The sequence below is a fragment of the Micropterus salmoides genome, unplaced genomic scaffold (assembly GCF_014851395.1).
Source record: "Micropterus salmoides isolate LMB-PRFRI ecotype aquatic unplaced genomic scaffold, ASM1485139v1 Ms_hic_scaffold_16, whole genome shotgun sequence".
Classification (NCBI taxonomy): Eukaryota; Metazoa; Chordata; class Actinopteri; order Centrarchiformes; family Centrarchidae; genus Micropterus; species Micropterus salmoides.
This window is the reverse complement of record NW_024040707.1, coordinates 33,436,007-33,448,304: the sequence shown is the minus strand read 5'-3', so window position 1 is coordinate 33,448,304 and position 12,298 is coordinate 33,436,007. Positions and strand designations below refer to the sequence as shown.

General features: G+C 45.6%; 1 protein-coding gene across 1 annotated transcript; it reads right to left on the bottom strand.

Moving 5' to 3' along the window:
* Nucleotides 1-5,098: 5,098 nt before the first annotated feature.
* On the bottom strand, nt 5,099-10,965 carry LOC119904987 (DENN domain-containing protein 2D-like). Its single transcript, XM_038721641.1, has 6 exons — nt 10,428-10,965; nt 8,946-9,117; nt 8,812-8,862; nt 8,651-8,732; nt 8,327-8,569; nt 5,099-5,380 (listed from the first exon to the last, which is right to left on the bottom strand). Exons 2-6 carry the CDS (start codon nt 9,012-9,014, stop codon nt 5,310-5,312), a joined length of 516 nt encoding a protein of 171 aa, XP_038577569.1. The 5' UTR covers nt 9,015-9,117; nt 10,428-10,965; the 3' UTR covers nt 5,099-5,309.
* Nucleotides 10,966-12,298: the final 1,333 nt, after the last annotated feature.

The following is a 12,298-nucleotide window of genomic DNA, read 5'->3' as shown; positions in this document are numbered from 1 at the left end:
GTTTTCTTTAAATAAATGATTTTATTGTCGTGGTCTGATTTACAACATATTTACTTTTATTCATAGTCCCTGGATGGGCTGCCACAGTAAAGACCCTAGACATCATCTGGGGTGGTCTCCAGTGTCTTTGTAGATGGTTTGTATGTAATCAAGCCGCACAAAACGCTGGATTCACTTTCAGTGTGAACACACTGTAAGTGTTCCTCTGCTGGACAGATTCTTTAACCAGCAGGACACATGGCCGGATTTCTGGTTGAGCAGGGAGGCCATGGAAGTGCTACTGGACCTCCTCAACCAGGAACAGATACACAGATGGGTTGCCATAATTGAGACCCTGGTATTTCTCTTCTGGCTGCCAAGTGGGGCCTCATACAGGGTGGTCTCTTCATTGACACCTACATGGGCCCCCTGGGAGGCTTCATTGACACCTATGTGGGCTGGCCTGCGTTGGTCAACGACTCCATAGTGCTCTGCTGTAGCCCACTGAACAGGATTATACTCAACCCTACTTCAGGGCACTTATCCTCAGAGGGTACCCGTGCCTCCAACACCCACTCCCCGTCATCACTCCCTACAAGAGGCAAATCCATTAATGGACGATGCGGTGGACAGTGGAATAAAATATTATATGACTTGACTGAATACATGATGTTTATTATTTACTGAGAGTAGTGCATCTATATTGCCCTGTCTGCACAGCTAATCAACATTTTAATAATAATAGTCAATCTTGCATTAGTACAGAGTTTTATCTAAACTTGACTGAGAGACAAATAATCACTGTCTTGTTTTAAAATGACATGTGCCTATGAGTGCTATCCAAGTGGCAACCTTCCGGTTTCCGGGTTGAAGCCAACCCGGAAGTAACAAAAACTGCAATTCATCGAGTGGCCACTTGAGGCTGGCTGCAGAAGGGAGTCAATCACCATTGACCCCCATGTTAAAATACCCAACTTTACAGCAGAACAAAACATGTTTACAGCATGGTTAAAAAAATGCGCGCCAGCTGTTGGTGAGCTGTTTCTCCTTTCCCTCGCATTCTGGTTTCTCCTGTGCCTTCTCTCTCTCTCTCTCTCTCTCTCTCTCTCTGTGTGCTCTCCCCCTCTCCACTCCGGAGCCCAGCTGGCTACCCACACCTGCTCCTCGTTAACCTCCATCCCCGGTCGCCGCTTTGCGGCTTTAGCGCGCCTGGGGCTGGATGACGCTCCTGTGGCGACAGCACCTTCAAGTGCTTTTTTCAGGCAGATGCCGCAGCCCTCTGCTTTCTCAGTCCCTCCTTCTAAGACCTATATTGAAGAGCTCCAAAGGTGCTGGTCAGTCCCAAAGTTACTCTCTCATCACACTAGTGATTGCAGGAACTTGGCTTCCATGCAGGATGTAGATAACTATGGTTTAGACCGTATGGCCTCAGTCAAGCCTACCATTGCCTCATTGATTGTGTCGTCTGGTGAGGCTCTCAGACAGGATGCACTTTGCCCTCGTCCTCAGTGTAGACTGACTGATGATCTCCTCGCCAGGAGTTATAGCATAGCTGCACCCCATGGGCCGTATTGGTAATTCCTTTTCTCACCTCATCCTGGCTCTGTCTCAGACCCTGCAGGAGTCTGGTGTGGGTTTCTCGGCCCAGAGTCTTAGTGATGCATCTCTTCAGTCCTTTGCATTCATGTCTAGGGAACTTGAAAGGTTGATGTTGACAGTGACACTGGCCCGCCGCCAGGTCTGGCTGGCGCAGTCCACTCTGTCGGAGGGGTGTTGTCACACCCTTTGTTCCCTATCTGTGGTGACGGGTCAAATGTTTGGACCAGTGGCTCAGCAGGCACTAGAGCGCAGTGTGCACGCAGATCAAGCCAGGCAGCGGTTTGCTGGCCTGAGGCGGGGCACAAGTTCAGTTCTGCGACAGAGAGCTCTTGTGCCCTCTAGTCCCAGTTACACTCATCCACCTGCTCACCCAGGTGCATACCCTAGAGTGTCTTGCTACTCTGGGCACCATGATTAGCGCCGGCGTACTCCTGCCCGGCCAGCCTTTCAGGTGCCAAGAGGACCGGCCCCAGGTGGTCACCCCCCCAGGGGCCAGGGGAGCTCAGACCTGAGAACCACGGGGCCGTCGTCAGCCTGTAGAAGGGCATACACGGCTCGGAGGGTTCTATTCAGTGTATTTTTTAATTCCAAAGAAGGATGGCGGGTTTCGCCCAATCCTGGACCTGAGGGGGCTGACCAAGTTTTTAAAGGTGCTTCCGTTCCGAATGTTACGGATGGCAGATATCATCTAGTCAGTGAAGCAGGGGCCCTGGTTTGTGTCAATACACCTCAAGGATGCCTATTTTCACGTGCCTATTGCACCACACCACGGGCAGTTCCTGAGGTTCGCCTTTCGAGGACAGTCTTACCAATTCAAGGTGATGCCGTTCGGTCTCTCGCTGGCCTCTCGGATATTCACGAGTTGCATTGCAGCTGCCCTTTCCCCAATTCAAGCTGCAGGGTTGACTCTCATGCCTTACCTGGACAATTGGCTAATCATTTCCCCGACTGCAGAGCAGGCGGTCAGGAACACAGATACACTCCTTGGCCATGTGAACCAGCTGGGCCTTACGGTGAACTACACTAAGAGCAATCTTACTCCCAGTCAGAGGGTAAATTACCTGGGTATGGCACTCAACTCTCAGTTAATGAGAGCATCCCTTACCCCAAAGAGGGTGCATGATATCCGGCAGCTTCTAGGTTGCTTTCAGAGGTGCAGGGTTTGGAAATATGGCCTTTATCTCAGGCTGCTGGGCATGCTGACAGCAGCGTCCATGGTCGTCCCTCTGGGTCTTCTGTCCTTATGTCCCCTTCAAATCTGGATAAGGGGCAGGGGCATCAGAGTGTCCAGTCTTTGTTGCCGGGCCTTGGCGCCCTGGCGGAGAAAAGTGTCTCTCGCCGAGGAGGTTCCTCTGGGAGTGATTCCCTGCCGCAGGGAGTTTCTGGAGACGGATGCCTCTTTATCAGGCTGGGGTGCGGTCTGACAACGCAGAACCATCAGGGGTCGATGGAGCAGCCAGCAGAGGTTAGAGCACATAATGTGCTTGAGCTCAAAGCAATACATCCGGCTCTGCGGCACTTTCTCCCAGCGCTAAAAGGCCGGCATATTCTCATCCGGACAGACAGCACCTCGGAGGTGTATCAGGGGGAGCACCAGGTCCAGGCAGGGTCTGAGAGTATCACAGCAGCTATTGACATGGGTGTTTCCCCACTTTCTGAGCCTCAGGGCCATACATCTTACAGGCACACAGAACAGTGCGGCAGATGTGCTCTCCCACCAGGGGCCGCCACAGGGAGACTGGCGACTTCACCCAGAGGTGGTGGAAATGATTTGGCGCCAATATGGCAAAGCAGAAGTGGATGTCTTTGCCTCAGAAATGTCAACGCATTGTCCCCTCTGGGACTCTCTAAGGGAGAGGACCGGTCCTTTAGGGCTAGATGCCTTAGCTCATGCGTGGCCAGCATGCCTTTCCTCCAATTCTACTCATTTGTGTGACACTGGAGAGGGTCCGACAGGGAGGCCACAAACTACTGCTAGTGGCCCCTGACCGGGGAGGCCATGGTTCCCCCGTGCTTCTGAGGTTGCAGAGGTTACAGAGTTGAGGTGGTTGTCTGCTAAGACAGCATTTCTGCTTGCTGTCACATCAGCAAAGCGAGAGGGAGAACTGCATGCCCTATCAGTGAGCCCGAGGTGCCTGCATTGGTACCCAGATGAGTCAGGAGTTACTCTCCTACCGAATCCGTACTTCTTGCCAAAGTCGGGGCCTTCCTCGCACGTAAACCAGGCCATTGAGTTGACTGCATTCAGTCCACCAGGCTCATCTGAAGGCGTGAAAGAGCTGTCACAGCTACTGTATCCAGTTCGGGCCCTAAAGGCTTATGTGGAGGCCACTGCCAAGGTACGCAAGTCTATCAACCTTTTTGTTTGCTATGGGGGTTGTAGAAAGGGTGAAGCTCTATCAAAGCAGAGACTTTCCAATTGGATTGTGGATATGATTCTACACGCTTATAGGTCGCAAGGCCTGTCTGCACCTAGTAAGGTTAAGTGTCACTCTACTCGGAGTGTGTCCACATCCTGGGCGGCCCTGGGAGGGGTCTCTCTGCATGACATCTGTACTGTCTTCCAGAATTCATAGAACCTTAGTTACATTCGTAGCTCTCGTTTTTCTTTCGCTAGTTCACATATAATTCACAAATACCAACATGCAGTCGTGTTATTGTTGCAAGTTTCTTTCAGATTGTACCACAGATATAAAACGGATTTATTTTTCAGCTGTGGGGAAGTGCAACCTTAGTGACTCTTGCCCGAAAGAAACTTGGTTCAAACCAATTGCTAGTTAGCGGAGGATAGATCAGCATTAAGTTGTCAGGTTACAGCTCTGTCCTGTACTGTACATCTTGATAGTTAAATTAAAGTATAAAGAAAGGACGGTGTTGACCACAGAGAAGCTGCGGTTAGTAATATTACTAGGTGAAACCTGCAGAAATGCTGTAGCTAACGGAAGCTACAGCAACAAGTAAAGCCATCTATCCATCAAGAAACTAACTCACTACAGAAAAAGCACTTTATGCAAAACATACTGAACAACCTCCAAAACCTCAAAGTCCTGGGTAAAACAGTCTGAGGCAGACTGAGCCGGTGGATGGCGTTCCTGTCCTTCATGGTCGTGCTGAGCCTGGAGCAGATGAACTGTAAGAAAGCTAGTATTCAGAGCAGTCTGGAGCTTTCTGCTCACGGAGCGTACTTTTACCTCACAACATTACAACATCCGACACTGTAACATTATACATGACAAAAAGGGAAAGCTGTCCTCAATAAATTTAGCACGCAGAGATTTTGACCCTTTTGTATTTGTATCAGTTTGTATTTTGCCAATAGATACCAGTCTAAATTCATACAGAACAGGGAACTAAGACACAGTTATATATATTTGGACTGCTCTGCCAAAGTTCCTGTATTTTTGTTAATGAAAGGGAGGTTTCAGTTATTTGTCACAGATAAGAAATGAAAAAAGGGAATAAAAGAGAGGGACAGGTGGATAGAAACCCAGTTTCCTAAAGATCACAGACTGTAGGCACGTGGACTTAAAAAACTAGTCTTTATTTGAAATGATTTTCCTGCTCATCGGCCTCAGTCTGACAACCATCACGGGAAACTGCCAGTGTTTCACAGAGTAGCAGCAACATAACCATACAGTAATTCACATGTTTGTACATAATTATTTTAAAACAAACACCCAACGCAACATTCACATCTTTTCCTATGTACACCCAGGATTCCATGCTGAGAGCTAGTGTTTCTTCGCCTTGTCTTTCTTCTTCTTCTTCTCCTGGTATTCAACGATCTTCTTGTGAAATATTCCTGCAGGACAAAAGGACAGGAGCTCAAATCAGTTCACCGTCAAATAACATTAAGGTGTTTCAGCATGAGCTCAAGTGACAAGACTCAGACTTATTAAACTACATACTGCTGGTGATAGTACGTCTGCTAATAAAAACCCCTTCCAGCTGTAACTGTTGGATGCTAACAAAGAGCAGGAACCTTGAGTAGCTTTGTGTGTTTTGTCTAATGAGTTCAGTGATGGAGGAAGGGATGCTGCGAGTTATTGTGCTGGATGAGTTCGAAAGAAGGGAAGGGAACACATCGTTTGGGCTAAATATTCATGCCTTTGTTTTGGTAAAACAAAGTTAAAAACTGAGATGCCATTTGTTTCAGCTTTTATCTTAGGCTACGTCCAGACTGCAGGCTAAAGTGACCCAAATCATATTTTTTTGCCCATATGTGACCCCTTTTTACTTCCAGTTCGGTTTGGGCCACTTCCATATGTGGTCCAAATGAAGATACAGATCGGATCTTTTTAAAGTCTTTTTAGAGTCTGAACACAGAATTGATGTGACTTTGACATCACTCTAAAGCAGCTGTTGTCAAAGTTCTGCTGAAGATGGAGCTGCGGTGAATGAAAAAGCTCCTCAAAAAGCCATATTTGAACATGTGGCTTTCTTCTCTACCTCACTATCATCTGCTCACAAATTCCCTTTCTTACACCTGAAATCCACCAGATTGTGAGCTCTCTTCTGAGTTACTGCATGCTACTCGTGTCTGTGCAGACACAGTGGAAAGAGAGAGAGGGAGGGAGAGAGTGCCTGTCCATTTTACTGGCCTGGTGTGGCTATAAATTTTGACAAATAAATGCAGGTCTCAATTAGAAGCCTGGTTTGTTCTAAGCTGCTTATAATCGCACATACAATTATGTTTAGTTTTGTCAGTATGGACACGCTACACTTCGTGAGGTCAATACAGTTAAATCTGATTTTTTTTTGTAAAAAGAAGGAAAACTTCTTTCTACAAAAACAATTCAGATTTAACTGTATTGTAATTTTTTTTTTTACAACTTGTTAAAATAAACAGTTTGATAGCAGCTTATTTTCTGTCTTTGCTGAGTGAGAGTTTTGTGTGAAAAGAATTAAAAGGCTGTCCCAGATATAAGCAGGGTGAGTTCAGTGACTGAAGCAAATAAAAGCCCAGGCTGTTCACTTCAACTCAAACCAGATCTTCTGACACCATGCTCTGCTCCAGACCAGTCCACACTGTGTAATGCTAGCAGCAACGTGTTTGCTTATGAGAGCAGGACTTTCTAGGGCTACTGTGACCCCAGTGCAGGTGATCACATGTGATGACGCCGTCCAACGCCTGAGCTTTGCAAATGGAGCGTTCAGTGTGCAGACCGCTCTGTATGGACATGCAGCCAAGACGACGACCTGCAGTAAGGGCAGACCTCCACAGCAGCCTGCCAACACAAAGTGTTCTCTACAGGTCACCTTGGATATGGGGAAAAGATGTAATGGCAAGAGGGTGTGTGATATAAACCCAAACATCTTCCGTGCTTCTGATCTCTGCCATGGCATCCACAGATATCTGGAGACCACCTACACCTGCCTCCCAGCAGCAATCTTCAGCGTAGCATGTGAGGAGTCTTCAGCAAACCTGCACTGTCCTAGAGGACAGGTTATATTTCTCTACAGTGCTTATTATGGACGCCGTGACTCCACCACATGCTCTTCCCAACGACCTGCCTCTCAGGTCCAAAATGTCAACTGCTAGCAAAGTTGGTCAAAGCTGCAACGGGCAAAGCAGCTGTGCTATCAAAGCCAGCCACTCAGTGTTTGGAGACGTTGTTTTGGCACTTACAAGTACCTGGAGGTGGCTTACACATGTAAATAATCTGGGAATTAAACAACAAAATATTGCAATGCACGGAGTCAGTGGATGACATCAAGAAGCCAATGAAACATTGAAATTCCAAATAGAGCATATAGCCAAAGGTATTTGGACACCTGAAAATGAAACTGTTGTTCACCATCTCATACCAGGCTAGTCAAGTGCACTGGGCTAAGTGTCCATGGTTTAAATACAGTTACTCCACAAATGAATCATAATGGGAACAAAACTTCATTTAATAAGCATTTGATCAAGTAATTGAGGTTTCTGTTTTCTCCTTGTGTCACACAAATAAAATTTGCCTGAAGTAATGTTTAGCCAAGTCAGGTGTAGGCAGCTGAGCCGGTATTAGGTTGTTGCAGATATATTGTTGGCTATAACACTTACAGTCAACAATCCTTTTTGTCTGAGGAAGTGTCATCATTACAGAGTCGGTCCACCAGAGAGTGCTGTTGATTCCCCATGTTCAGGGAATCCTGTTCGTGTCTATTATCAATGTGTAACAGCTGACTGCACTACACTGGTCTTTGCTTCTGATTACCTGGAAAAACACAGTGGATCCTCTGGAAACATTACCACATGTCCACTGTGTGTACAGTGTGTACTAAGTACTAATATTTGTAGTACAGTGTTTTTGCTGTTAGTATGTAAACATGTAAGTATGTTTGATTCTTGTAACAGGAAATGAAACAAAACTTCACAGAGAGACAGCTGGATGTTTCCCAAAAGGTGTAACAGTAGTTTACACATACTTCCTTTGTGCATTGCATTGTGGGACAATAGTGTCCATCATGTGTTTTAGTCTTCATACTGACTGTTTTGAGTTACACAGTGTACGACATTAACATACTTTAAACCTGATTAGATTTATTGTAATGGCTGGATGTGGGTCAGCTGTTCCTCCTTCATCAGACCTCTCAATCTTCTAAATCTGACTGGTCTGGGACGTAATTATTCATCTGATTCATCCATATTTAAATCTCTGAGCTCTAAGAGGTGCAGTGAGGCCCTGCAGAGTAATCTGACTGCAGCCCTGCAGATGTATCTGGACCTGGATCAGGTCTTGGAGGTGGATTATTGTGTCCTCACCCTGCTGCGGTCCTTGCTGCTGATGCTCCACCTCCTGGATGAACAGGTCAAACATCTGCGTCTCGATGAACTTCTTGACAAAGTGTCGAGTGGTCTTGGACTCGATGGCCTTGTAGAAGCTCCTCTTTTCGAACACGGGCCCCTCGGCACCACCGAATTTCACGTAGGAAGAGTAATGGCCCACTGTTTTCACAAAGAAATACAGGAAGGCTTCTGACACCACCCGGTTCAGCTCCTCCACCGCTGAGGGACAGGACAGAAAACATTAGTGGTGATGGAGCCAGACTCCTGACACGCCTGAATTTGTTTCTGCAGCTTCCTCACTTGATGCTTTCTGTCTGGTAGTCAGAGCCTCGAGGATTTCAGCTTGGAGCTTCGGCGGCAGAATAGAGCTTTCATCACCGATCTGGAAAAGGGAAATTTTACACAAATGTTTTAACTGACAAAATGTGTCCTGTGGACTTATTTATTGATACGACACTTACTGAAGTGATGAAGGTCTCCTTCTTCGCCTCAGACAAGTCGACCACCAGCAGCTGCGTTACAGACAAAGAGGAGTTCACTAGTGAGCTCATTCAGATACACAAACCCCACCTCTGAGTCTTCCAGGATAACTCACATCAGTCTGGTCCGTGACCTGGTCCAGCAGGTGTTTCTGGACCCCCAGCAGGTAGGGGGTGGGCGCCATCACCACATCGATGAGGATCTCCGGAACAATGGAGATGAGGGTGTGCTGCCAGGTGAAGGGATAAAGGAGGGCCGCTACTGCATGAATGATCTGGGATAACGTGCTGCAGAGACGAGAGAGACGAGAGAGACGAGAGAGACGATGTCTGATTTATGATCACTTCAGTGTCTGATCACTTGTGATTTAAAGCTGCAAAGGTATTACAAGCACAGGTTCATTCAGCAACAACGCCACATCTGGAGATCAGCCTACTCAAAACTCTGATCCTTTTTCCAGACTAGTGAGTACACCGTAACACTTCTGATCAACGCAGATATTAAATAATAATTCCAATTGCTTCCAAACCTGAGTCACTGTCAGTTAAAGTGAAACACTTCCTGGAGGGTTTTTACATTTAAAGATCATGACCTTTTATCTGCTGGAAGCTGAGTTTGAGAAAGTGAGTTTGAATTAAACAGAGAACAGGTAAAGTTAAGACTACATAGACTACATAAAATAAAAGCCTGGTTCGTTCTGCTGCTAGAAAAATAAAGCGTGGGTACGAACTAGCTGAACAACATAGTGTTTATTTCTAACACATTACACTTTATACTGCCTTTCAGGAATATTATCTTGTGATGAGAAAATCTCTACATATACTAGCTATTAAGCAAAGATAACGTGATGTCAGTGTACAGTAATTAACACATTAATCATCAGCTGTAAACGTCTTCAACCTGCTGTAAAACCTAAAAAATGTCAAAATGCCGAAACAGATGACAAAACAACTTGGGATGTGGCAGCAGAAGTACCAGATCTGCAACTATCAATTAATTTTAATCATTGATTAATTGATTTTAGTCTTGTGAATGAAATGAAAGAAAATGGTGATAAATGTCCCTCAGTATCCCGGAGCCCACGGTGACAGCAGACGTTTTGCTTTGTCAACAGTCCAAAACCCAAAAGTTTCACAAACAATCATTTAAAACAATCGTAAGTGCGTATCAAAATGAATTTTCAAAATGATTTAATGAATAATCTTCTGTCGGTTGACCAATCAGGAGCAGCAGTACAAATGTTTAGGAACCATCTTGGATGAGGATTTCACTCAGTTTGAACATTAGCTATGATCAGCTGGTTGGGTAATCTCAGTGTGATAAACATAAACGTGTGAACCACTGATGTTCTTTGCCACTTGTTTCCAGGCAGAGCCACACAGAGCTCAGGTGGACTCCCAGCATCCTCTGCTGTGTGTTTAATCTGGTTACTGCAGGTTTTACCTGTCTGGAGCTGGTTTCCTTCTTTAGCTGCTCTCTGACGGAGGGGTTGAGGTAAACCTGTGTGCTCTCTTGTATAAACTGTGGTTTGTGTTTGTTGTTGTATTCCTACTTTGTGTATTGTGTAAATAATAGCGCACAGGTGAGTGTGTAATACCCCAATTCATCAGCGATGAAGATGATCCGTCTCTCCAGGACGGCGGCGGCAAACACCAATAACACCTCCTCGTCTGTCAGGCAGCGGAAGAGCGTGGCGAAGTCTACGTGTTCGAGCCAGGAATCCAGCGGTCGTGTCAGACTGATGATCTGGTGAGTGAGAGTCACCACATCACAAACATGTCAACACACGGCTAACGAGCCACTGGCTTCCCACGCCGCCACCGTCTGGTGCTAATAAACCACTTGTTTAAAGGGAGGGAGGAGGTGCAGGTTAGTGTTGGTGCTTTTTATGATTTACTTCCTCCACTTTAAATCAGTGTTTATATACAGAGCAGCTCCTTCCTGTGATTTCTTTTTAGGTTTATTTGATAGGGACAGATGTTATAAACATAGAGAATTGTATAACAATTTTCCAACGCACAACATCACAGCATTTCCAATGCCCGTCCCTAGAAGGGCTTTTAACATTACATATACAACAAACATTAAGCATAGTAACAGTAAAACAATTGAGCACATACATGTATACCACCCACCGATCCCTCCCTCCACCCCCCATCCCTACACACGACCACACGACTGATTATCTTTTAAAAACTTCTTCAGTTTAGTTTTAAATTCTTGATGATTTTGTTCTGTTTTTAGCTCAATAGGCAGCTTGTTCCAGATCTTAGCTCCCTTGATTGAAAAGGAAGTATGGCCGAAGGATGTTTTCCTATAAGATATTTTGCAATTTCCTGCAGTTGTATTTCTGGTTGACAATCCAAAGGCCTTTAACAGCTGTACCATCTCACAGAGAGCCTGAGAAGTCTGTCCATGCAAACACTTCATGATGAGGTTTGCGTGTGCAAATGCAATATAGTTATCGAAACTCAACACGTTCAGGTCTCATTGTGAACTTTACACAGCAGGAGAAGCGGGTCTTTGTCTGGTCATGGTAGCTGCAACACAAACAGTGGACAGCGTCAGTGAATACCTGAGATGACTGAGCTGTTGGAACATGCGGACTGATGGTGTTTCTGCTGTGAGGTAACATTACAGGTTCAGACAGCACTCCACACAGACACACCCAGCTGGAGGAGCTCATTGGGCTACCAGAGAAAGGAGCATGGTCATGTGGTGTTTAGTGTTTGGCCTTGTTGTTGTAATGTGTGGTTTTATGTGGTTAGGCTATATTTTTAGCTCAGAAAGGGCAGCTGTCTCCGGAAGGTTTGCAATATATATAAATTGGGCTGCCCGTTGTTTCCTCTTGTGTTCCTGAATGTGGTCATATTTCTTTAAAGCAGCTTGGCGCAGGTCCAGGTTGACGGGCAGATGTTGAGACTTTATTACTGCGGAGGGAGATCCCAGCTGCTCTCTGAGACACACATGTAATCTGCCTGCATTAAAGACATATGACTTCACTCAGTGACACAAGAGGAACAGACTGAAAGTTATTCCTGTAGGAAGTCCCGGCTCATCACAGCTTATAAATGCGACTACTCACAGTTTTTTTTTAAAGATAATTCAAGCTAAAGTCTAAAACAAAACTATTTATTGCATGTTAATAATCTGCTGTATTTTAGTTGCACATTTCACTATCATACCAGCCACAGTATAATTATAATTTTATTTTAAGTATAAAATAGGGATAGGGAACAAACATTACTGCAGCCAAGAGACCAGATTTAAGAAGTTTTATACCTTTGAACTGAATTCAACTCCATTTAAGGGGACTGTCCATCAGTTATGACGGCTCTATACTCACCAAAATAACTCGCTAATAACACGGTGAGACAATCAGGAACTGAAAGTCAGGTGCGTTGGTTTGGTCAGAGAAGAAGCAGGAGGTGGGACTGTAAACCGAGACAGGTCGGGTCATAGTTTTAC

Excerpts from the sequence above, each read along its gene's own strand:
- LOC119904987 (XM_038721641.1), bottom strand. The coding sequence starts at position 9,014 with ATGGCGCCCACCCCCTACCTGCTGGGGGTCCAGAAACACCTGCTGGAC. Across the intron at positions 8,863-8,945 it reads AGGTCACGGACCAGACTGAT|CTGCTGGTGGTCGACTTGTC; the intron begins GTGAGTTATCCT and ends TCTGTAACGCAG. Across the intron at positions 5,381-8,326 it reads GCAGCAAGGACCGCAGCAGG|GAATATTTCACAAGAAGATC; the intron begins GTGAGGACACAA and ends TTTGTCCTGCAG.